At 43.1% G+C, this 21949-nt stretch overlaps 1 protein-coding gene across 3 annotated transcripts in view; it reads right to left on the reverse strand.

Annotated features, from left to right (window-relative positions):
• Positions 1 to 5469: 5469 nt before the first annotated feature.
• The window catches only part of bcar3 (BCAR3 adaptor protein, NSP family member), a 47752-nt gene continuing 31272 nt past the window's right edge, over positions 5470 to 21949 (reverse strand). For 2 of the 3 annotated variants that reach the window (XM_071538012.1, XM_071538013.1), the window contains 13 exons: positions 19023 to 19151; positions 17860 to 17985; positions 16466 to 16582; positions 15508 to 15743; positions 14663 to 14763; positions 13618 to 13749; positions 13078 to 13329; positions 12343 to 12953; positions 10630 to 10745; positions 10086 to 10257; positions 9390 to 9501; positions 7981 to 8184; positions 5470 to 7884 (listed from right to left, as the gene is read on the reverse strand). In XM_071538012.1, the coding sequence (XP_071394113.1) occupies positions 7706 to 7884; positions 7981 to 8184; positions 9390 to 9501; positions 10086 to 10257; positions 10630 to 10745; positions 12343 to 12953; positions 13078 to 13329; positions 13618 to 13749; positions 14663 to 14763; positions 15508 to 15743; positions 16466 to 16582; positions 17860 to 17985; positions 19023 to 19151 (2487 nt within the window). In that variant the 3' untranslated portion in view covers positions 5470 to 7705. Of the gene's footprint in view, positions 7885 to 7980; positions 8185 to 9389; positions 9502 to 10085; positions 10258 to 10629; positions 10746 to 12342; positions 12954 to 13077; positions 13330 to 13617; positions 13750 to 14662; positions 14764 to 15507; positions 15744 to 16465; positions 16583 to 17859; positions 17986 to 19022; positions 19152 to 19848; positions 20024 to 21949 lie in introns of those variants that run through there. The other variant, XM_071538014.1, reaches the window with a different exon arrangement.

The following is a 21949-nucleotide window of genomic DNA, read 5'->3' on the forward strand; positions in this document are numbered from 1 at the left end:
CCGTATCCATCTGTCCTCGTCCTCCCTTTTCGTATCCGTGGGACCGGGACAGTGTTGAGTGTTTTGAGCGCATGGACAAACAGGGGGGGGGGGGAATCCTATTTGATGGTGTTTGAGCGACTTTGTTGTACATGAGGTGTTTTCTCTGTGTGTGAAAGAGACGTTCCCCACTGCTCTTTCCAGCCCCATGTCAAGGCCGCGCCACTTCTCATCGATCAAAGCATTCGAGATCATCTTATTTAATATTTCAGTGACGATTTTGCTTTCGTTTTTACTCTTTGTCGTTTTGATTTTTTTTGTATTTTAGACGGAGATGTTTAAGACTCCCTGATTTTAAGCTCCTCGGATCGATACGTTGACATGATTTGAAACATAAGACATGATCTGATTTGTTTTTATCTTTCTCTGTCTGATGATGAGTGTGTGTGTGTGTGTGTGTGTGTGTGTGTGTGTGTGTGTGTGCGTGTGCAGATGTGTGTGTTATCTCTGCCATCACACTAGAGCTGGAACAACACTACCAGATTTTGACCAGATTCAACCCCAATACTACTATGTACTGTTTTAAAATATCAGGATAAACATTCTAGTTTTTATACAGGATCCAACTGCAGAAAAGCCCTTTTTTCACATCGTACAGTTAGTCCAAGGTTAGCATTAGAGTTGGGCCGAAGCTAATTTAGCCTCTTAGCCCACAGCCAAGTTTAGAGTTGTACTTGTTAACCTTTTGGAGCACAGCCTCGGGTTTGAAAAAGTTGTAAAATCCAAGTTCCAGTGGTAAATGCAGTATGAAAATTCTTTTAAAAAGTTGGCTTAATCAGTTAAAGGAGCCTGTAAGAAATGTAGCAATGTTTATCCCCCCATAAGTCTCATTGTCATATCACGTATGTTATCTGTTCATATGTTGTTCTTCGTCAATGTTTCACTCGGGAGTCATTGATAAAAACAGTTTGGCCATCGCAGATTTCATTGGCAGCCATGTGAGCGCCATAATCCAGCCTCACAGCTGCTGCAAAGCAACTATGCCAGCTGAATATTATGTAGTGATATTATGCAAGATATTGTTATATCACAGCCGACACTTCTTAGTTTAAATAAGGACAATCCAGGTTACAGCTAACAGTCTATTTATTTCTTAGAATTGCCAGTTCTTATAAATGTACAATCTGTTGCCAGTGGAGGCAGACAAATAGCCTATATACACATTAACATAAACTAACAAAATAGATTTTCTGTGTGTATCTGTAGCACAACCAGGCCAAACTCTTTCTATCTATGGCTCTGGTTTGTCCTGAGATGCAGTCAGCACAACTGAACGCTGTTTTTTGTGGGGACCAATCAGTTTCAGTGCAATTCATTCACAGTAAAACTGCCATTCATCCACTCTAAACAAAGAGTCATTCCAAATATTTCATCATATATTAGATAGAGGAACTATTTCCTGGCAAAAGCATTTGAATTTTTGCATTTATTTTCTTTCATCCAGAACCACATCCGAGTTAATACTGTGTAATGTGTTGCAGTAAATATGCAGTCTCTCCTGAGGAACGGCTGTGTTCTGTGACTCTGTTAAAACACTAAGACCTCCTAGTGTGTGTGTGTGTGTGTGTGTGTGTGTGTGAGTTTGAGTTAACTTGCTCTCTCCTCTATGTGACCGCAGGTTCCTGAGGGCTGCAGGGTGGCCGGGCGATTTGATTGGCTGGTGGAGGGCTCACGCTGATTGCTGATCGGTGGTGGTGGAGATAAGGGGGAGGGGGGGCAGAGAGAGAGAGAGAGAGAGAGAAGAGAGGGGAAGAGAGGTAGAGGTGGGATGGGAGGCAGGTTTGCATGTCTGCATGCTCACACATCCATGACCAGCAAAGCATTCTGGGTCGCGGGACCACTAGTAGAGGGAGAGGGGTGGCTTCTGGGTAAATGTAGGTAGAAGACTAGACAGCTTCATTGCTAAGAACAGGCACTAATAATAATAATAATATCATTTATTATCTTCGAACCGGATATTTCATCGGTAGCCACTAACAACGGCAGCGCTCTTCTCCAGCTACCAGCTCCATCCTCATGATTCCTCCTCTGCGCTCTGTTGGTGATGTCTGCCTGCCTGCCTGCCTGAGCCACTCTGCTCCTCATGCCTGCCTTCATGTGTCACCCACACACCCATACAGCATGTCATCAGCGTGCGCTAAACGTGATCGGGCGTTCCCCATCGCATAACATCTCGAATTGTGGTTCTACTGTGTGTGTGTGTGTGTGTGTGTGTGTGTTCTAGTGTGTGTCCAGCATGTGTATGATCTGTGTATGTATGTTTGTATGCTGACTCCCTAACAGCGCCATGGTTGAACTCCGAGCCGTTCGGTAGGCAGATAGCAGGACCTCTCCACCTCTCTCCTGTCTTTTCTTCCTCTCTTTTCCTCTATTCTCCTCTCCTCTCCTCCTCCTGGTTGCGATCCCGCCCGTCGGCCAGCAGACGGCGCCCTTCCCTCACCACAGCTCAGCTCAGCTCAGCTCCACTCAGGCAGGACTGGGCCACTTCAATAAACGCAGCAGAAGAAGAAGAAGAAGAAGAAGACACAAAAGAGGAGTGCCGGTGCAGTCTGGACTCTGCCTTAAAACTTTTTTTTTAGTATGAGGAGGGGGGGGGGACTCTTATTTTACACACACACACACACACACCTGGATGCATCTGCCTTGTTGGTGCCCCGCCTCCTGGTGACTGACAGCTGCATCTCCGACATCCCCCCCCCCCCTCCCCCCTCCTCCCCATTAAATCAGTTGTATTTTGTGAATGTGACGACACACACATGCATATCGCGCTTATATGCACGTGGTTAGTTTTTACCATTGAATGATTTGTACATATTAATAACATCTTTTTACGTCATGCTGAATGTGTTTCCACGGTGATTGTTTTTAGGAATTATTTTTTTTTTTTTTTTTTTTTTTTTTCTTTCAAATTGTTTGATTGACAGGCGGGAGCTCCTATCACAGCCGCCCGCTCTCTTCATCGGAGACAACAAGGTTTTGAACTGAACCGATGCACTTTGCCCTCACAGTACTACAGTGTTTGAATACGAGTAAACGAAACGAAAGAGTGAATGGACGGGGGTCTCCGCCGCGTGAACAAGAAAAAAACAACTTTCTAATCATTTTTCTCCGCTTTTTTATACTCTTTTTGTAACTCCTTGACGAGAAGTGATCCCCAACTTTCTCCTTTCTCTTGCATGATTTCCCCTCTTTCCACGGTCGTCTCGATGTTTTCCGATGTCTCCGGGCCGTTTTTTTTGTGGAGCCTCACCCGGCGGTTCCTAAAGCGTAAATTCCGTTTCGATCTGATTTTAGGACAAAAATAAAAAATAAAAAAAATAAAACGCCACTGATGATCCCTCTCTCTCCTCGAGGTCGTCCGAAACCTGTGTTTGTTCATTTTGAAGCTGTGAAATGTACAGAATGATGCTGTAGATAAACGTTCTTACTTGAACCTTCCCCCCCTGTCCTTTCGCTTTCCCCCTCGACGTCACAGCTCCCACCTCGGGCCGTTTTGCATCCCGTATACGCAAGAGTCTGCTTGAATTCAGTCGGGGATGCAAAATGGCGCGGCTCCTACATCTGTTTTCCCAACACTTTTGTTCCGCAGAGCTTATCTGCTCGTGGTTTTCTAAACACGGGAAGAAACAATTTTTTTTTTTTTTTGGGCCTCTTTTGACAGCGATGAAAACATCAGACCTGTTGCAGTAAAGTGTTCCAAATTAGATTTTCTGTTCCAGTGGAAATGCAGTCACACTGTTCTCTCTCCCCTTGGCCTTTTTTTAAAGCCAATTTCCCGGCTTGTAATTGTAAAAGCGCACTCAGACACAGACAGAGAGGCAGATTCAAGGCTGGTGGAGGCGATTGTCCTCGGCTCCTCATAGCATTTCATGGGTATGACAGTGATATTAGGCATAAAGGCAGCAATATAACGGTTTGTGTGTCTGCAACAGACTCCCAAATGGACAGAACACTCCAAATGTTTGCATTTACTTTTTTTAAATTTCTCCCTTTAAGTTTGCTTCGTAGGCCCATGTGGAGTGTACTTCCCTTTAAATCAAAGGTGCTGGTTACAGGTTACAAAAAGGTGCAGGTTACAAAACCCATTCAAAGTGATTTTTTTTTACCCCCCCTATGCATTTATATACATATGAAAACTGTGAGCTGCATATCATAGCCACTGTGCTGTAATTCTGAATATTATGCAAAAAAAAAAAAAAAGTATATATATATTAACGGATTAGCTTTGCGATGCTAGTAGGAATTTGCAGCGGATTCTTCGTACGACCAGTGCTTCACCGAGGCCCGCCAAGCTCCTGTGGGCGTGGCGCTGTTTATGGAAGCCCAGTCCCGCTACTCAATAAAATAAAAAAAAACTACTCAATTCAGATTTTTTTTTATCTCAAAATTCTGACTTTGTATCTCGGAATTCTGACTCTTTTTTTTTCGCATGCAAAAAAAAATAAAAGTCTGTATTCCGAGATATAAACTCAGAATCATGAAAAAAAAGTCAAATTCTGAAAAAAAAAATCAGAATTTTGAGGAAAAAAGTCAGAATTCTGAAAAAAAAATCAGAATTTTGAGAAAAAAGTCAGAATTCTGAAAAAAAAATCAGAATTTTGAGAAAAAAGTCAGAATTCTGAGAAATAAAGTCCCAAATGGGAGAAAAAAACTCACAATTGCGTCGTTTTTTTTTTTGTTTTTTTTTTATCGAGTGGCGGGAATGGGCTTCCGTAGCTGTTTCACTTCACCACCCAGCAAACACCCCAGACACGTTCTCTTCTTTCTCAACATTCCTCTTGTTTTTAACCTGGACCGTCAGTGTCCTGTGGAAACGTCGTACCTCTGACAAAGTCGACTCCCTCGAATTTTTTTGTACATATTCACCGTTTTTTTTTTCCAGCGGTTAGTCTCGGCCGCGGGGGTCGCCAAATCCGTTCTCGGCCGTCATCAGCATCTCATCGCGACCGGAGGTACAGATTTTTGCGTGCGTGTCGTTTTTTTCGCAGGACACCGACACGTCAGACCCATGTATTAAGTGTGTTTTTACCATGTTGTATATGTTGTAATAACCAATGGCAGTACTTCTCTTTCCATATTGTTGTGCACATCTCTTTTTACGTTGAATGTTGTCAGACACTTTGTGAACAAAATGCTCTTTTTTTTCCTCCCCCTCCCCAAGATATTGTTCTAATAAAAGAAGCAGCAATGAAAAGTACATGTGTTTGTGTGTCGTTTCATTGGTGGTAGACTTTTTTTTTGACCCAAACAGGCACCCTTACACTATCATCTCCTTCGTTAGAGTTGGTCATGTGATAAATGAAGCTGTTAATGAGTTCACACAGATTCTCCTGATTGAGTGGAAGGAGGATTTCCACTCAAAAATGAGTTTATAATTGAGTTTTTCGACTTGGTTTTTCATAACACACTCACACACAGTGGGTCTCCACAGATCATACACTATATTTATTAAATCATACCACAGTAGTCCGTTATATAAACATATTAAAATTCATCAACATCTTTTTACAGTCAATAGTCTCCTAGAGAAAATATATTACAGTCTAGTATCAACATGCTAATGCTTGAACTATGTACAGCTTTAGTCTCTCACACATTAACAGACTTAAGTTAGGCAGATTTACACAGGTACACAAGATCTGATTTTCATATATATATATATCTATATGTATATCCGATCTTCCAATGGCTTCCGAACATGGACTCATGGTTTTCCCTGTTTATACAGCAACAAACAGATCAGACTTGTGGGAAAAAAATGTCCAGAACCAAACTTTCTGTCCCTGTGTGAACGCAGCCAAAGAGTTAAGATCATCTTTGTCCCACTGATTTACAAATGGATAAAACAATTCTCAGTACAGGCTTTAAATCACAATTTTCTGTTTCTGTGTAATTGCAGAGAACAGGCTGACATGGACAGGAAGGCAAAAAAAAACAAACACCTGAATCATACTTTAACAACACTGTTAAATACAGTTATTATTTAAAGACAATATACACTAGCACTGGCTCTGTAGGAGAATTTCCTCTCTGTCCTCTTTCACTATTCTATCACTTTATTCTGTCTTTTACCCTGATTTAACAAGGAATCACAATATAGGCTATTCAAGTCTTTAAGGGATACCCTGACGTTTTACTGTTATATGTACTTGTCACATTATGCAAAAGAATTTCTGCATTTGTCTTTCAGCTTATGGCTCGTTAGCATTATTACTACTGCGAGAAACCAAGGCACCGCTAGCTTGTTGCTAGTTGCTAGCTTGTTGCTAGTTGCTAGCTTTGCCCTTTTGTTTCGAAGAGGAATGCTAACAATGCTAACAGGGCATTTTTCAGTGAACTGGAATGGCAATGTAAAAAGTGGCTGTTGGGGGGGGGGGGGCATTTTGAATCACTAAAATTCAAAATGTCAAGGTATCCCTTCAAGTCTCCTCTGTTCTTGCACATACAGCAGTCAGTCCCTTTAAAAAGGAAACCATCTCCGGCGCTAGCTTAATGGAAGTCAGACTGCGTTTTCATTCACCGCGAGCTCTGAAACTGTTTTGTAACTTAGTCAGTTGTTCTATATCTGTTGCAGAAAAGTTGTTTTTTTGAAGGTGCAGTGAAAATGCAGCCTTTGTTTCAGGAGACACTCTTAGTACTAACCCTAACCCTCTGATCATCAGGTTATCTTGGCTTAGCAGTAAATCTAGCATCCTTCAATGTATCCTTTCATTATCACCATTCCTCTGGATCTGCCTGAGCCTGCTAGTGGTTTTTATCTATCTGTCTTTCTGTCTTTCTGTCTGTCTTGGTCCAGTGGGTCTATAGCAGAGCCCTATGTCTAACAGAGTCGTGGCCTTGGGGACACCGACTGACCCTTATGGCTCTTGTCCAGTGTGGCCCCCTTTCTCCAAATTTTGGCCACAGATAAAAGGAATTACTGTAGTTTCTTGTGATTATTTCAGTGTGACAAGCTTTGTCGTAATAAAATAGAATAAATCCCTCCACATAACAGAGCCACGGTGAAATGCCAAACATTTAAAAAATCAGCTGGTGTTGAATCATACGTTGCTCAGCACCAGCCGTGGAGCCGGAAAGCAGAGCTAACATTGCTGTGACTGAATATTGCGACGGCCATAGACACTGTGCACATCTCTGATAACTTTCAATATGGATCATTAATAACCTGTACATTCAAAACCCATGGATCCTGGCCTCCTGCAGTTACATGATGGAAAATCATCACACTGGACACAAGAGTGAACTCCGGTATTAACAGGAATTGGTCATAAATTCAGAATACCTGTTGGTTTCTGGGCTGCTCATCATAAATTCATGAGTGCTGCGTGAAATTCTGCTGGTTTATTCATAGCGGCGAGTTCATATGCTTATCGTGGTTTTGAAATGGAAACTGCTGCTCCACACAAACCGTGAAAATAAGCATTTCTCACACCACAAAATTGCCTGCTGCCTTTATAGTTTTTAAGAGTGTATCCAACAGTAATGTGACGCTTTCCCAGCTTCCCTTTGTCATATCTGCTCTCTGAACTGTCCATAATCCCCCCCCCCCCAAAAAAAAAAATATATTTCCTCTCTCTGCTCCGACGGGACCAAAGTGTCAATGCATCAAACTTCTTTGCGTTTGTAAAAAAAAAAAAAAAAAAAAAGTGAGCGTGCTTGGATGACGTCATATCAGGGTGTGCGTTTTGGGCGGGGGCTCCAGTTTCCGCGACAACGCCGTGAGGATGAGGGTGAATTTGTTGTAGCGCTCCGATTGGTTGACGGCGGCGCCGCGGCTCCCCCACAGCAGCCGCAGCTGAAAGTCCGTCTTGAACACTTCCAGCAGGTCCTCGTCGCACTGGAACCCTGCACACACACACACACAGGGGGGGGGTTAGAGATGAAGTGCATGTATTTTCATATGAGTATTTATAAAAACTGTGTGTTTTATTGTATTCGTACCTTGTAAGGCCTTCTGGGCGTTCGCCGTGTAGCCGTGTGCGTCGTGCGCCACGCTGCGGGCCGCCTCCAGGTGGCGCAGCATGATGTCACAGCCCTGGTCGCTGGTCTCCCAGAGCTCTGCCCCCTCCGGCGCGATGGACGGCCGCTCCATCAGGGTGAGCAGGGGCAGCAGGAGGGGCACGCACACCACAGGAGGGAGGGAGGCTGCGGGGACAGTCCAGGGACATGAAGAGTTTGTTTTTAACAGTGGTGGAAGAAGTACTCTGATCCTTTACTTCAGTAAAAGTACCAATACAGCAATGTAAAAATACTCCATTACAAGTAAAAGTCCTGCATGAAAAATCCTACTTAAGTAAAAGTACATAAGTATTAGCAGCAAAATGTAGTTAAAGTATTAAAGTAAAAGTAGTGGTTTGGTCCCTCTGACTGATATTTTATTATATATGACATCATTAGATTATTAATACTGAAGCATCAGTGTGTAAGCAGCATGTTACTGTTGTAGTTGCTGGAGGTGGAGCTAGTTTGATCTACTTTATATACAGTTAGCTAGTTTAGTCCAGTGGTTCCCAACCTAGGGGTCGGGCCCCTCCAAAGGGTCACCGGATAAATCTGAGGGGTCGTGAGATGATTAATGGGAGAGGAAAGAAGAAAAAACAAAGTTCTGATACACAAATCTGTTTTCAGTTTTTGGACTTTTTCTCTAATCTTTGATTTTTGGTGAAATATTGGATCATTTGAACATTTATTGAAATGAAACCATGTGAGGTTTAGAGGGAAAAATCACTATTTGGTGGAGCTGTTAACAACTCATAGACATCTGAAATGTGACCCGACTACACACTGCTTTTTGTAAGACGTCAAAAGCCAAAAAGGTTGGAAACCACTGGTTTAATCTTTAACAATGTGTTGTATTTTAAAAGCTTGTTATATTATCCATTGTGTCAAATCTCCATCTGAAAAGTAACTAAAGCTGTCAAATAAATGTAGTGGAGTAGAAAGTACAATATTTCCCTCTGAAATGTAGTGGAGTGGAAGTATAAAGTAGCATCAAATGGAAATACTCAAGTAAAGTACAAGTATCTCAAAATTGTACTTAAGTACAGTACTTGAGTAAATGTACTTAGTTACTTTCCATCGATGGTTTTTAACCTTTATTTAAAAAATGAAAAACCTTCCATCTCCCTTCTTATCGCTCTTATTCTGTTTCTTTTCCAAACGCTTCACCCCAACATAAGGCCCTGATCTTGAGGCCCTGATGCAGATTTTTGGTTGATTGTAATTTTGGTGATGTGGGAACTGAAGCTTATTCTGCTGCTGCACCCATGGTAAGTGGCTTCGGATAAGAGCATCAGCGAAATGACTAAAATATGAATATGTGTGTGTGTGTGTGTGTGTGTGGCGGGTACCTGTGCCCTCGTAGAGGTTCTTGTAGAAGGGTTTGAGGGTTTTCTCATAGGTGATGGCGGTCTGTGTGTAGTTCCTCCTCAGGGTCGTCCACGTCTGCTCCAAGCGGCTGATCTGCACAACACACACACAACACACATCAGTGTTTCCAACATATGTCAATCCAAGATAAAATTGAGAATTAAGTGCATTTCCATCAACTGTAAAAAACTGTAAAAACTTTGATTGAAACTTGCCACTTCCATTCAGGTGTTTTAATTTGAAAAAGAATGAGTGTGTGTGGTTTAGTACAGTGGTTCTCAACGTGGGGTCCGGGGACCACCTGGGGTCCTTGAGGGGGTTCCAGGGGGTCCCCAGCAAACTGATGAATTGTTAAACTTCACCATTATTTCATTTGCAAGAAGTGAACACAATTAGAGAATGTAGAAGAATGACTGTTTTGATCCCATAGTTTCTCTGTTATCTCTCTACCTACAATACAGATAGTCATGAAATTCTGGACAAAATCATATCTGACAATAAAAATATTCTCAGATTTGGGTCAGAGAGACAAAATCTCATCAAATGGGGGTCTAATGTGGACTAAATTAGGGTCCTTGATATGAAAAAGGTTGAGAATCACTGGTTTAGTATGCATGTGTCTGTTTCAGTGTGTGTGTGTGTGTGTGTGTGTGTGTGTGTGTGTGTGTGTGTGTTACCTGCGGCAGGTCCAGTGCTTTCATCAGGGCGGTGAAGGCGTACAGGTCGCCGACGGCGTCCTTCAGCTCCAGCGCCACGAGGATGATGCGGTTGAGCGTGGACGCCCGCTCCTCCACGCTGCCCGTGCATCCCAGGATGTCCACGGCGACGCCGATCGCCATGGTGTGGTGCCTGGGAGACGGGAGGAGGAGAGGAGGGAGGGGGCGGGATTATTACGATTATTATTGGATGTCCGGTTCTGTTTTTCTTCTTCTACTGGCGAGTTCAAGCGATCACGAAAACTGAGTCCACACTGAATCACGAGTCCTAGATCCACTGGTGTGTGTGTGTGTGTGTGTGTGTGTGTGTGTGTGTGTGTGTGTGTTCACATGTGCATTTGGGCTTGTGTGACTGCATGCTTATGTATCTACAGGTGTGTGTATGATATCTACATGTGTGTATTGGCGTGTTGGTGGGCATCGATGTTTGTGTTTTTTTGTTTTTTTTCGTGTACTTTATCCTTGAGTTGTATCTGTGTGTGTGTGTGTGTGTGTGTGTGTGTACCTCTCCATCAGGTCCAGCCTCAGCTGCTGGCCGTGCGGCAGGGTCACCAGCTCCAGCCCCGAGGCCACGCCCATCTGACCTTTAAGCTCTGTAGACACGCCCAGTATCCTAGCAACCTGGGAGAAAAAAACCCCACACACATCCATCATTCACATACATTTTCTCCCTTATTCTGTATAACTATCAAGCTGGAGCAACGGTGTATCTGGAGTGTCTGTGTGTGTGTGTGTGTGTGTGTGTGTGTGTGTGTGTGTGTGTGTGTGTGTGTGTGTGTGTGTGGGGCTCGGTCCAGGCTTGTTTTTGTTTCCGAGTGCGTCATGAGACTGGTTTTATGACTGCAGGACAGTTTTAATCTAATTCCCTAGAATGCCAACAGCCAGACAGACAGAGGATCTGTTGATAACAGCAGCAGTAAACATGTTTACCTCCAGATTAAGACACACGTGTGTGTTAGTGTGTGTGGTCTCACTTCTATTGGTGAGCACCTGTGCATGGTTTTGTAAAATGTGTGTCATCTTGTATGCACGATGCTTCGATGGAGTGTAGTTGTGCATTTTTATATAGGTCTGTACTTACATGTTTGAGTTTCATTTCACATATTAAAGGTGTTTGATACTGAAAACCAAGTCATCTGTGTTGTCATCTGTATGTTGTATCATACAACATGACTTGGACTTGGGTCACATGACTTGGACTTGAGTCACAATTTGAATAGCTTGAGACTTGACTTGGGTTCTGGTGACTTGGGACTTGACTCTGACTTGTACTCTGATGACTTGAAAAGGTCTTGACTTGAGATCTTGTGTTTGTGTAAATGACTTTGATTGAAAGTGATGAGATTTGTTCCAGCAGACGACTGCATTTAAATTCTGTTTTCTGAATTTGTATGGAATGATTGAATTTATTGAAGCTGAAAGTGATTATAGAAATCAAACTCATGATGCTCTTACCAAGTTTTTATCCTATTAAAACCATATTGCATTGAAAAGTCCTAGATATTTAGTTTTCTTTAAGATATTAAACTGATACTGGACTCTTGATTTGTTCTGACTTGACTTGCTGTTCTACATTTAGACTTGAGACTTGACTTGAGACTGAACTTGAGACTTGACATTAATGACATGGACTTGATTTGAGACTTGACTTGCTATTCTACATTTAGACTTGGGACTTGACTTGAGACTTGACTTGGTAATCTATATTTAGACTTGAGACTTGGTAATCTATATTTAGACTTGAGACTTGACATTAATGACATGGAATTGACTTGAGACTTGACTTGCTATTCTACATTTAGACTTGGGACTTGACTTGAGACTTGACTTGATAATCTATATTTAGACTTGAGACTTGACATTAATGACTTGGAGTTGACATGAGACTTGATTTGCTAATCTACACTTAGACTTGAGACTTGACTTGAGACTAGACTTGACTTGGTAATCTACATTTAGACTTGAGACTTGACTTGAGACTTGACATTAATGACATGGACTTGACTTGAGACTTGACTTGGTAATCTATATTTCGACTTGAGACTTGACATTAATGACATGGACTTGACTTGAGACTTGTGCCTCAAGACTTGAGACTGACTTGGGACTTGAGCAAAGTCACACCTCTGTCTTGACCTATAAGCAGACAGTGTGTCCTTTGTGTGTGTGTGTGTGTATGTGTGTGTGTATGTGTGTGTGCGTGTGAGTGTGTGTGTACCTGGCAGTCGGCCATGAGCAGGTGCCTGGCTATGCTGTGGTGATTGTGGCTGAGCAGCAGCTCTTTGGCTCTCTTCAGGACCACCATCTCCAGCGGCTTGTTCTCCGCCGGCAAGAGGCGGGAGCCGAAGTCCGCCGGCCAGAACGCCGACGCCGTCTCCACCACCGGCCTCCGGAAGCCGCCCCTCTCCTCGCCCCTCCTCGCCCGCTCCTCCTCGTCCCCCCGCCCCCCGTCCTCCTCCTCTTCTTCGCTGGTGTTCTCCAAGGCGGCGATGGCGTGATGGTAGGAGCTCCGGTCCAGCCCTCTCCTCCCTCCCGCCTCCTGCTCCTCCGCCTCTCTCCCCCCCGCGTCCCCCTCTCTCCTCAGGCGCTCCACGTAGCTGCAGGGCGGCGGCGGCTGGGGCGGCTGGGGCTCGGGGGCGTGGTCTAATGAGATTGGCTCCTCCCATCGCTGGGGGCTGCAGGACCTGAGTTCCGCGGGGCGTTCGGTGTGTCCCGTTATGGCCTCCGTGTCCGGGAACTGACCCGCTTCGGCAGGTGGAGGGTCCAGAAGGTGAAGCTGATGCTGGAACTTCAGGGGTTTGACCGGGGGGACGGGGGGGACCGTGGACACTGTGGAGTAACAATCATATCTATTTGACACTGGGAATTTAAGTTTCATGTTTTTTTTTGAAAATGTATGACTTTAAAAATAACATCATTTCTGGCTCCATAACACAGAATAACCATGACTTACCTCCGCTCCTCCACGCCGGACCGTGGGTTTCTGTACACGTGGAGTCCGGGGGCGGCGCGGGGGCGAGGCTGGGGGAGGCGGAGGAGGAGGAGGAGGAGTCCGGGGCGACGGAGGAGGAGGAGGAGGAGGAGCAGGAGGGGAGAGCCAGGGGCAGGAGGCAGGGGGAGCGGGGCAGCCGGACCGAGGGCACCTTGCTGGGCTTGGGGGGCGGTTTGGGGCACAGCTGGCTGTCGGAGCCCCTGATGGCATGGCCTGTAGACAAAATTGTCACAATGTATAAAATATGCATAATGTTATTCCATTGAGGGAACAAGCTATTATTGTATTTTATTTAAACACAAAACCGAACCTAAACCAGGCCAACTGGGCCAAACCTGAGTAGATATTTTCCAGTTTCTTATTTATTTATTTTTTTGATGCACTATATATTTTGTCAGTTCCACTTATTTATTTTTGACACATGTTTCAATCAATTAAAAAGGTAAAATAAAAATCTGTGTGTGCCATTTTTTTTTTTTATCCCTTTATGTCTCTACTGACCTGCCAGAGGCTCCATGGATCTCCGCGGGACAGAGGGGCTCAGCACCGGCTCGCTGCCCGTCCGAAAGACCGGGGACTTGGGGCTGGGGCTGGGGAGGAGGGGGTCGGTAGGCTGGGGCTGCGGCCTGGATCCTGGAGGAGGAGAGGAGGAGGAGGAAAGGAGAGATGGGGAGAGGCAGTTAATCCCATTGCGCATTAAGTCTTAACACACGCAGACCTCAGACCAGCCGCGTGAAATATTGTAGACATCTACAAAGTGGCGTCTACAATACATCTACAAAGTTTATTTAAATCGGTGTTTTCCTCTCTCTTCCCCTCCGTCTCTTTATGTGTGCTGTGCCTGGAGTGTGTCCCGACGGTGAATTCACAATGCACGCCTGATTACTTCCATATCTGGCACTGAAGATGCAATTGCAAGGTGGATAAAATGCAAATTTAGAGTCCCCCAAATATATTCAATGCGTCTAAATGCATCTAAAGTGCCTATAAGGAGAAAGCTGAACTGCTTTAAACACTAACATCAAATACAGTTAGTCAATATTTTGCTCTACTCTCACTCACCATACCCATAATTGATCATAAATCCTTACTTTTGTCATTCCGTCTATTTCTATTTTCCTATCTCTCTATCTGTCTTTTCTCTCTCTTCTCCTCAGACTGCATGTCAAATACAAAGTGACAACACAGGGAGGACACGTTTCCATTTGCCTCTGAAACGTTCCCTCTGTGTAATATGGCAGTAAATCAAGTGTTTGGAGGGGAATTAGCTTTGTTCCCATGTCGGCCATATTTGATTTGTTACACTCCGGGTGGGAAAATCGCGCCTGGAAGACGGCAAAAGCAGGTGGAAAAAGAAGCAAACTCATATTTCTCATATCGACTGAATCAAGCACTGGAATAACAGTTCAACTCAGTGGAAAAAAAAAAATGCATTCAAAATTCAATATAATGAAACGGCACTTCAAGTAGGTACAGCACAAATAAATGGGACATTTTGGAAGTAGGAGTGCAAAAGAGTGAATGAAAAAATGCAACTTTTACTCACCAAGAGGTAGGAAGCTTTCTGATTGGTGCGCCTTGAGTGGGCGTCGCCTCTCCTGCACCTGGTTGAGGCTCGCTGGTTGGCTGCCGCACCTGTCCTTCAACCTGAGTGGGCGGGGAGAGTCAAAAAACTATACTTTAAACACACAGAGAGGAGAAAAATACATGTGTCTTCAAAGGTTTATCGCTTTTAAGAAAGAAAGAAAGAAAGAAAGGAAGGAAGGAAGGAAGGAAGGAAGGAAGGAAGAAAGGAAGAAAGAAAGAAAGAAAAGAGCAAGCCGAACCTTTGAAGACAGGTGGAACAACACTGGTTTCTGCTTTATCCTCTCTCTCGCCTTTATTTCACTTTCTCTCTCTACTTTCTCTCTCCCTCCACCTTTCTCTTCCCCCCTCCTCTCTCTCTCTCTTTCTTTCTCTGCCTCTGAACTCTCGACCATATATTTATCTTTCCCTCGCTCCCCCTGTTACGGAGACAGATATGGACTCCATATATTACGCTCCATGCAGCGTGAAATTACACACTTCTACTCCTTTCAAAGTCATACAGCGTGTCTTTATTTATACAGGACTTGCAGTACATATGGAGCATGGAGTATATACAGCCTATTGCCTGGATGATGAATGGAAATAGCTCGACGAGTTAAAAGCTTAAAAAGGGAAGGGGAAGGGGTTGAGGGTGTGTGTGTGTGTGTGTGTGTGTGAGAGAGAGAGAGAGAGAGCGAGAGAATGACTGTTCAATTCAATAAATTACAGTAGATATGGTCATGTAATCTGTTTGAGACAATACACACCATCTTAGTGTGTATGTATGTGTGTGTGTGTGTGTGTGTGTGTGTGTGTGATCCCCACCTGAGCTGGCCCCCTCGGCCCATGCCGCCGTCCTGAGCGTGCACGTGGTCGTGCGCGGCGTGCACGTGGTCGTGCGCGTGCCCGTTGGTGATGTTGAGGCTGAGGCGCTTCTGGCTCCGCCTCTCCGGCAGCACTAGCCCCGCCTCCCGGGGGTTGCCGGCCAATCCGTACTTCTCCTCCAGGCAGCGCAGCGGCAGCCCTCTGTTGATTGGCTGGAAGATGATGGCTCCCACCACCTAGAACGTAAAGAGATAGATAGATAGATAGATAGATAGATAGATAGATAGATAGATAGATAGATGGACAGAGCAAAACATTTTCTCCATCATACATTCTCTTTAAGACAGTGGAACAAATCAATTAAAAACTCTATCTTTTTCTAGTTCTAATACTGTTGCATTGTATTTTTGTCATATCTTTGTTTGATTGGCTTCTTGCAATCATAAGTGATTTATAATGGATTACCAGGCGCATCACTTCTTCTTAGAACATTTCCATCCTTTAAAACTAACAGTAAACACCTTGTTTTACTGAGGTTCCTAACAAATATTTTCATGTATTAAAGTTTTTTTTGGTGTAGAGATGTATTGCATCTATAGTTTATTATGAATGTGGTCAAATGTGCCGTGTCTGACCATCTCCAGCAGTGGTTTGGGTGATCAGGTCACCCCGTGCATCTTGGGTGCATTTACAACTGAATTTGATGCATTTTTGAATATAAGGAGTCATGGATTTGATTCATCATTTTATCCAATCATACTGTATTCCTTTCAGAGCTTGATATTTATGACCAATTGCTCATTTTTCGAATAAATCCAGTGACAATGAGTGCACAGAAATACGGAAAAAACTAACTTCCATTATGTTACTGACCACTGAGACATCGGCTGTATCAAAGCACCTTCCCAGACCTGCTGCTTCAGACCAGGGTATGTGGAGCGACCTTGATCAAACCCACCTGGGAGACGGGCTTCCTGTTGCCGACGTAGTATCTGATCAGGGCGGGGACGCTGTCGAAGCCCTCCCTCTCCAGCCGATACTCCACTCTGGAGTAGGCTTCGTTCAGCATCACTACCTGAAGGGGAGAGGGCAGGAATGGAGTTATTTTATTAGTGTAGTTACAGAAAAATACTAGGGCTGCAATGTTTAAGGTGCCACTTGCAACAGGAAATTGACAGTGGCTATTGGTAACTTCACATCATCAGCCTCTGAAATGACATGTGGGGTGCCTCAGGGCTCAATTCTTGGACCAATATCGTTTTCCATTTATATGATACCTTTGGGACAAATTATCCGCCAGCATGACATTGCTTTTCACTTTTACGCGGATGACACGCAATTGTATCTTTCAATTAATCCCAACGATTTCAGCAGGCTGACCATTTTACGTGATTGTTTGGCTGATATCAAGGATTGGATGGCTCACAACTTTCTCCAGCTAAATTCAGATAAAACTGAAGTTCTTATTATTGGTCCTGAATACAAATTCAGCAGTACCTAGGTTCTTTTACAAGCAATGTTAAGCCTATGTCATAAAATCTAGGGGTCATCTTTGACCCTAACTTAAATTTTGAACATCAAGAAACTGGTATAGTCATGCTTTTTCCAATTAAGGAACATTGCCAAAATCAGTACTTTTCTCTCTTTTCACAACACTGAACGGGTTATTAATGCCTTTGTGACATCACGTTTAGACTATTGCAATGCGTTGTTTACCTGCCTGACTCAGTCTGCCTTGGGACGGCTCCAACTAGTTCAAAACTCTGCAGCAAGATTGTTGACCAAAACTAAGCGTACGTCACACATTACACCTGTCTTAGCCTCTTTACACTGGCTTCCAATAGAGTTCAGAATTAAGTTTAAAATTCTTCTAATTACATATAAGGCCTTGCATGACCAGGCACCTGAGTACATCATTGAGTTGCTTCATCCATACCAGACCACAAGGTCCCTTAGGTCTTCCAACCAAGGTCTGTTGGCTGTTCCAACATGCAGACTTAAGTCAAAAGGTGATAAAGCATTTGCAGCAATGGCACCTAGACTGTGGAACAGTCTGTCTCCCATTGTAAGATTGTCTGAATCTGTTACTACTTTTAAATCACGTCTCAAGACACATTTCTATGGTTTGGCTTTTAACTGATTGTACTTCTGTCTTTCTGTCTGTTTCTATTTTCTCTGTAAAGCACTTTGTAAACTCTGTTTTTTGAAAAGTGCTATATAAATAAAGTTTATTATTATTATTACATGTAGCATTTCCCATCAATAAACCATTACCAAATGAGTTAGTACTGTAAACTTTTAACAATTCTACACCCAGCATCCAGTTTTCTATGAGTGCATCTATGGTCTTACCTTCTTGTTGATTTTAAAGTGCTGAGCGGCGTTACGCCATTGGCAGGTCAGAACATAACTTCCCGGACTGGACAGCGAATCACGGATCAGGAAATCTCCATCCCGCTGCACCAAGTTCTCTGCAACCTGGAGCAATGCAGAGGGTTACATATAGGCCACCTTCCCCCACACACACACACACACAGTGTTTACAGTACAAACATTTAATTAAATCTAATAATGGTACACTGTTATACTGTTACCTTCTTTATGAGCTCAAGGCCAGCTGCTCTGCTGGTTATGTAAGGCATGCAGCTCTTTAAAGTCCCAGCCCAGCATTTATTTGGCCATATCAGTTTTAGGTCCATTCACGCTGACTCTTGAATAGTTGAATTCCACACTGAAAATTTGCTCTTTGATTTATTTTCTTTGGAAATAAACGTCTATTTTTCTTTCAATGCATACAAACGTGAAACCGTTTACAACCTTCAGCCCTTGTGTCATGATCGGTCAATGGACTTTAGATTTACAAAATGTCTTCAATTCATAGCCAAAGCCAGTAGTGTGGACTTGGGCTTTAATATTTCATTCAAACAGTAGTATGACATGCTGGTAACACGTATAGCTCCATAGGAATACACTGAAAATGTGTCTTTATTTCTGTCTCTCTCTTGTTCGCTCTTTTACACTCCTCTCCTCTCTCTCTCCCTCACCCACACACACACACACACACACACACACAGTTACAGACTTTAATTAAGCCAGTGTTTATACAGCCTAGTATATAATGGTAGTTTAGTTTAGCCAGAGGAAGGGCCTTATTAAAACCGATTACATCTCTAAGGAGAGCTTGATAAAGACTGGGCTTTCACATGGAGCACACACACTCTCTTTCTCTCGCTCTCTCTCTGTCTCACACACACACACACACACACACACACACACACACTCACCAAACCGCATGAGGGCTTTTCACATTGACCTAATGTTATAACCCCAGCTTTACTGCTGAGGCCACTATTTAAGTTATAATCTCCCTGTAAGTGGTGTGTGTGTGTATGAACTATGCCAGGCTAATAATAGGTGATCTGGTTCAACAAGTTTCTACCCAGGCTGTTAATGGGAGGGACTCATGACTCAGATGGACCTGCGTGTGTGTGTGTGTGTGTGTGTGTGTGTTCTACCTGTCTGGGTATAGCTCCGTGGTACCACGCGTGGCTTCTCGGCTCCTCGCAGTTGGTCTTCAGCTCTTCCTCCAGCTCCCTGCGAAGTTTCTCCGAGGGACAGTCCATGATGAACTGGTCTCTGGAGAACTGGGAAGACCGAAAGCACACAGAAAACACACTTCACTGACGTGGAAAAACACATAGAAACAGACCTCAGTGCTGTGGGTGACTTCACTGTTGACACTCCTATCCAGAGTGACTTACAATGATCACAACAATGAAGTAAGGCTCAGTTCCTAAATCAACATTACAAGCAACTAATAGTGCAGAGGTCAAGGGTCAAAGACACAACAGATGATTGTGGCTTATTAATAAAAATCATTAGATGAAGAAACAAGAGCATGGAAGCAAAAGTAGTTTTTCTTTTTAAATTCGAGACAGGAGAGAGTACAGGAGGAGGGAACAGAGAGTGTTGTGAAATTTTGGGTTTTCTCATGTTTCATTCATGTATAGTACAATATCCTGATAGTGTAGTAGCAGTGAATGGGACTATAATTCAAACATTTTCCAATATCAATTAACTCAGTATAATGAACTCCTATAATTAACACTATAATGAACTCCAGAATGAAACAAAATTGATTGAAGGCTGGCAAAAACATGACAAGCTATAAATTAGACAACAAAGCCACGGCAGAGATTTAATGGTTTAATCTAATTCAGCCATCCAGCCAAATAATTCATGTGGAAATATGAGAAATATGAAAAGTAGGAATAGTGAAGGACAGAAAGACCTCAGTAACATGGCCACCTGCACCACAACACACACACCAAACACACTTACATGACAACTGCTGGGTCTCTGCATAGCTCGCTCTGTCTCTCTTTTTCACACACACACACACACACACATAGGTGCACACACACACACTTTTACACCATTTTCTCTACTACTCCCCAGCTCACGTCTCACACACACACAAACTCTCTTTCTCGCACTTTCAGTTTCTCTCGCTCGAGCGACACATCCACACTGTCTCTCTCTCTCTTTCTCTTTCTCTCTCTCTCTCCTCAGTGTTTTTCCTCTCTTCATCCCTCCCTCCTTCGCCTCCCAATGTGATGTCATCTTCATGACCCCACCCAGCTGCCCTGACCCGCCTCCATACACGCCCTTACCTGACGCACGCACACACACACACACACACACACACACACACAGAAAGACAAGCACTGAGGCTGTACAGTGTAAACATTTCACTAAAAATAAGCAGAAAGAGAATTTGAATATGGAAGACTTGAATGCAGCCAAGAAGTTGCTGTTTTTTTTAAGTTGAGTGATGAGACAACGGCAATGAGGAGGAAACAGATATGGGATGTTTCATATGAAAATGATGCAGAACATGTTGAGATAAGAGAACTTGATTCCACCCCCATCCACTGATTTATTTTCCTCATAGCTAGTCACTGACCTCTCACACTAGGCTTGAAAAGGACAGACAGTGTAGGCAGGTTTTATGCAATATGGCAACCATTTATAAACTACTTCAATAAGACTGTACTGAACCTTAGAATTGGCCTGGTATGTACTATAAATGTAGGCTATTATAAGCAATAAATGTAAATTAACTTTTTTTTTTTTTTTTTTGCTTTGTTTTGTTTGTTTTGTTTGTGTTTTTAGTATTTATATAATTTATGTGTTTTTATGTGTTTATGTGTTATGTGTTTTTGAGTATTTGGAGATTTTCATACCATTCAAATATTTTATTTATGTGTATAGGTATGAATATGTGTGTGTGTGTGTATGCGTATGTATATGTGTATATATGTATGTATGTATATGTGCACATGTATATACTATATATGTGTGTGTATATGGTTTTTTTTTTTTTTTTCGGAAATTTGTCCTCTGCATTTGACCCATCACTAGGAGCAGTGTGTGTGTGTATTTGTATGGATATGCATATATGTATATATTTTCTTATGTTTTGGAGGAAATCTATAGAGATGGTGTATGTTTTGTGCCAAAAACCCCAATAAAAATAGTAAAAAAAACAAACAAAAGGACAAAAACGGTAAGTATTCCTGCCACTTTGATTTTATCGGACAAAAGCATGACAAGAACATGGAACATCAACGCTATTCGGTTTCTGTAATCATTCACAGCAGAGGGAGCTGACTTATCCTGATGTATTTGAAGGTAACAGAGGATGCTACTACCAATTTTGGGAGTGTATTGGAAAAGTAATACCACAAGTAGTGTAGTGAATTTCTGCAGCGGTACTACATGGTTTTTATAATGCTATGCTAATGCTGGTGGACAACCAGAGTTGAAATTGAAACTTGTCATATTTTCCCTGGTGCACATATTGCTAGTGCTGCTGACATTAGCTGCTCGGTGGAAAGGAGCCTTGAAAACTGCCTGGAGACATTGATCATTCAAAACGTGGAAGACCTCTGAAGAAGACTTTGATCCAAGACCTACGTGGACCAAGACTATGAGCTTACAATGACATACTAGAGCACTGACACACACATACACACACACTCTCTCTCTCTCTCTCTCTCTCTAAAAGGGAATTATTGAGCCATGCACATGAAATTGGAAATAAGTCTATAAGCATCCTCATGAAACTGAAACCTTCTGCATGCTTTCATCTCTCTCTCTCCCCCTCTTTTGCTTCTCTACCTGTCTCTCTCTCTCTCTCTCTCTCTCTCTCTCCCTCTCCCTCTCTCTAAAGTCATTAGAATAGACCTCTCTGCCCTCAGTCTCCATGTCTCCATACGTGACAGGAAATCATCATATCCTATTACAGCATCTGAGCAGAAAAACAATAGAACAGAACAGACCAGAACCAGCTTGGGTTCATACTGCTCATCCCATGCTCTGATTTTACCAAATACTACTACTACTACCCAATGTAGCATGACTTGTGCTTTTGTGGTAT

Source organism: Centroberyx affinis, unplaced genomic scaffold, assembly GCF_046629955.1.
Source record: "Centroberyx affinis isolate AG114_WGS23_722 - 3 ecotype Tasmania unplaced genomic scaffold, CSIRO-AGI_Caff_v1 ptg003182l_1, whole genome shotgun sequence".
NCBI classification, from domain to species: Eukaryota; Metazoa; Chordata; class Actinopteri; order Beryciformes; family Berycidae; genus Centroberyx; species Centroberyx affinis.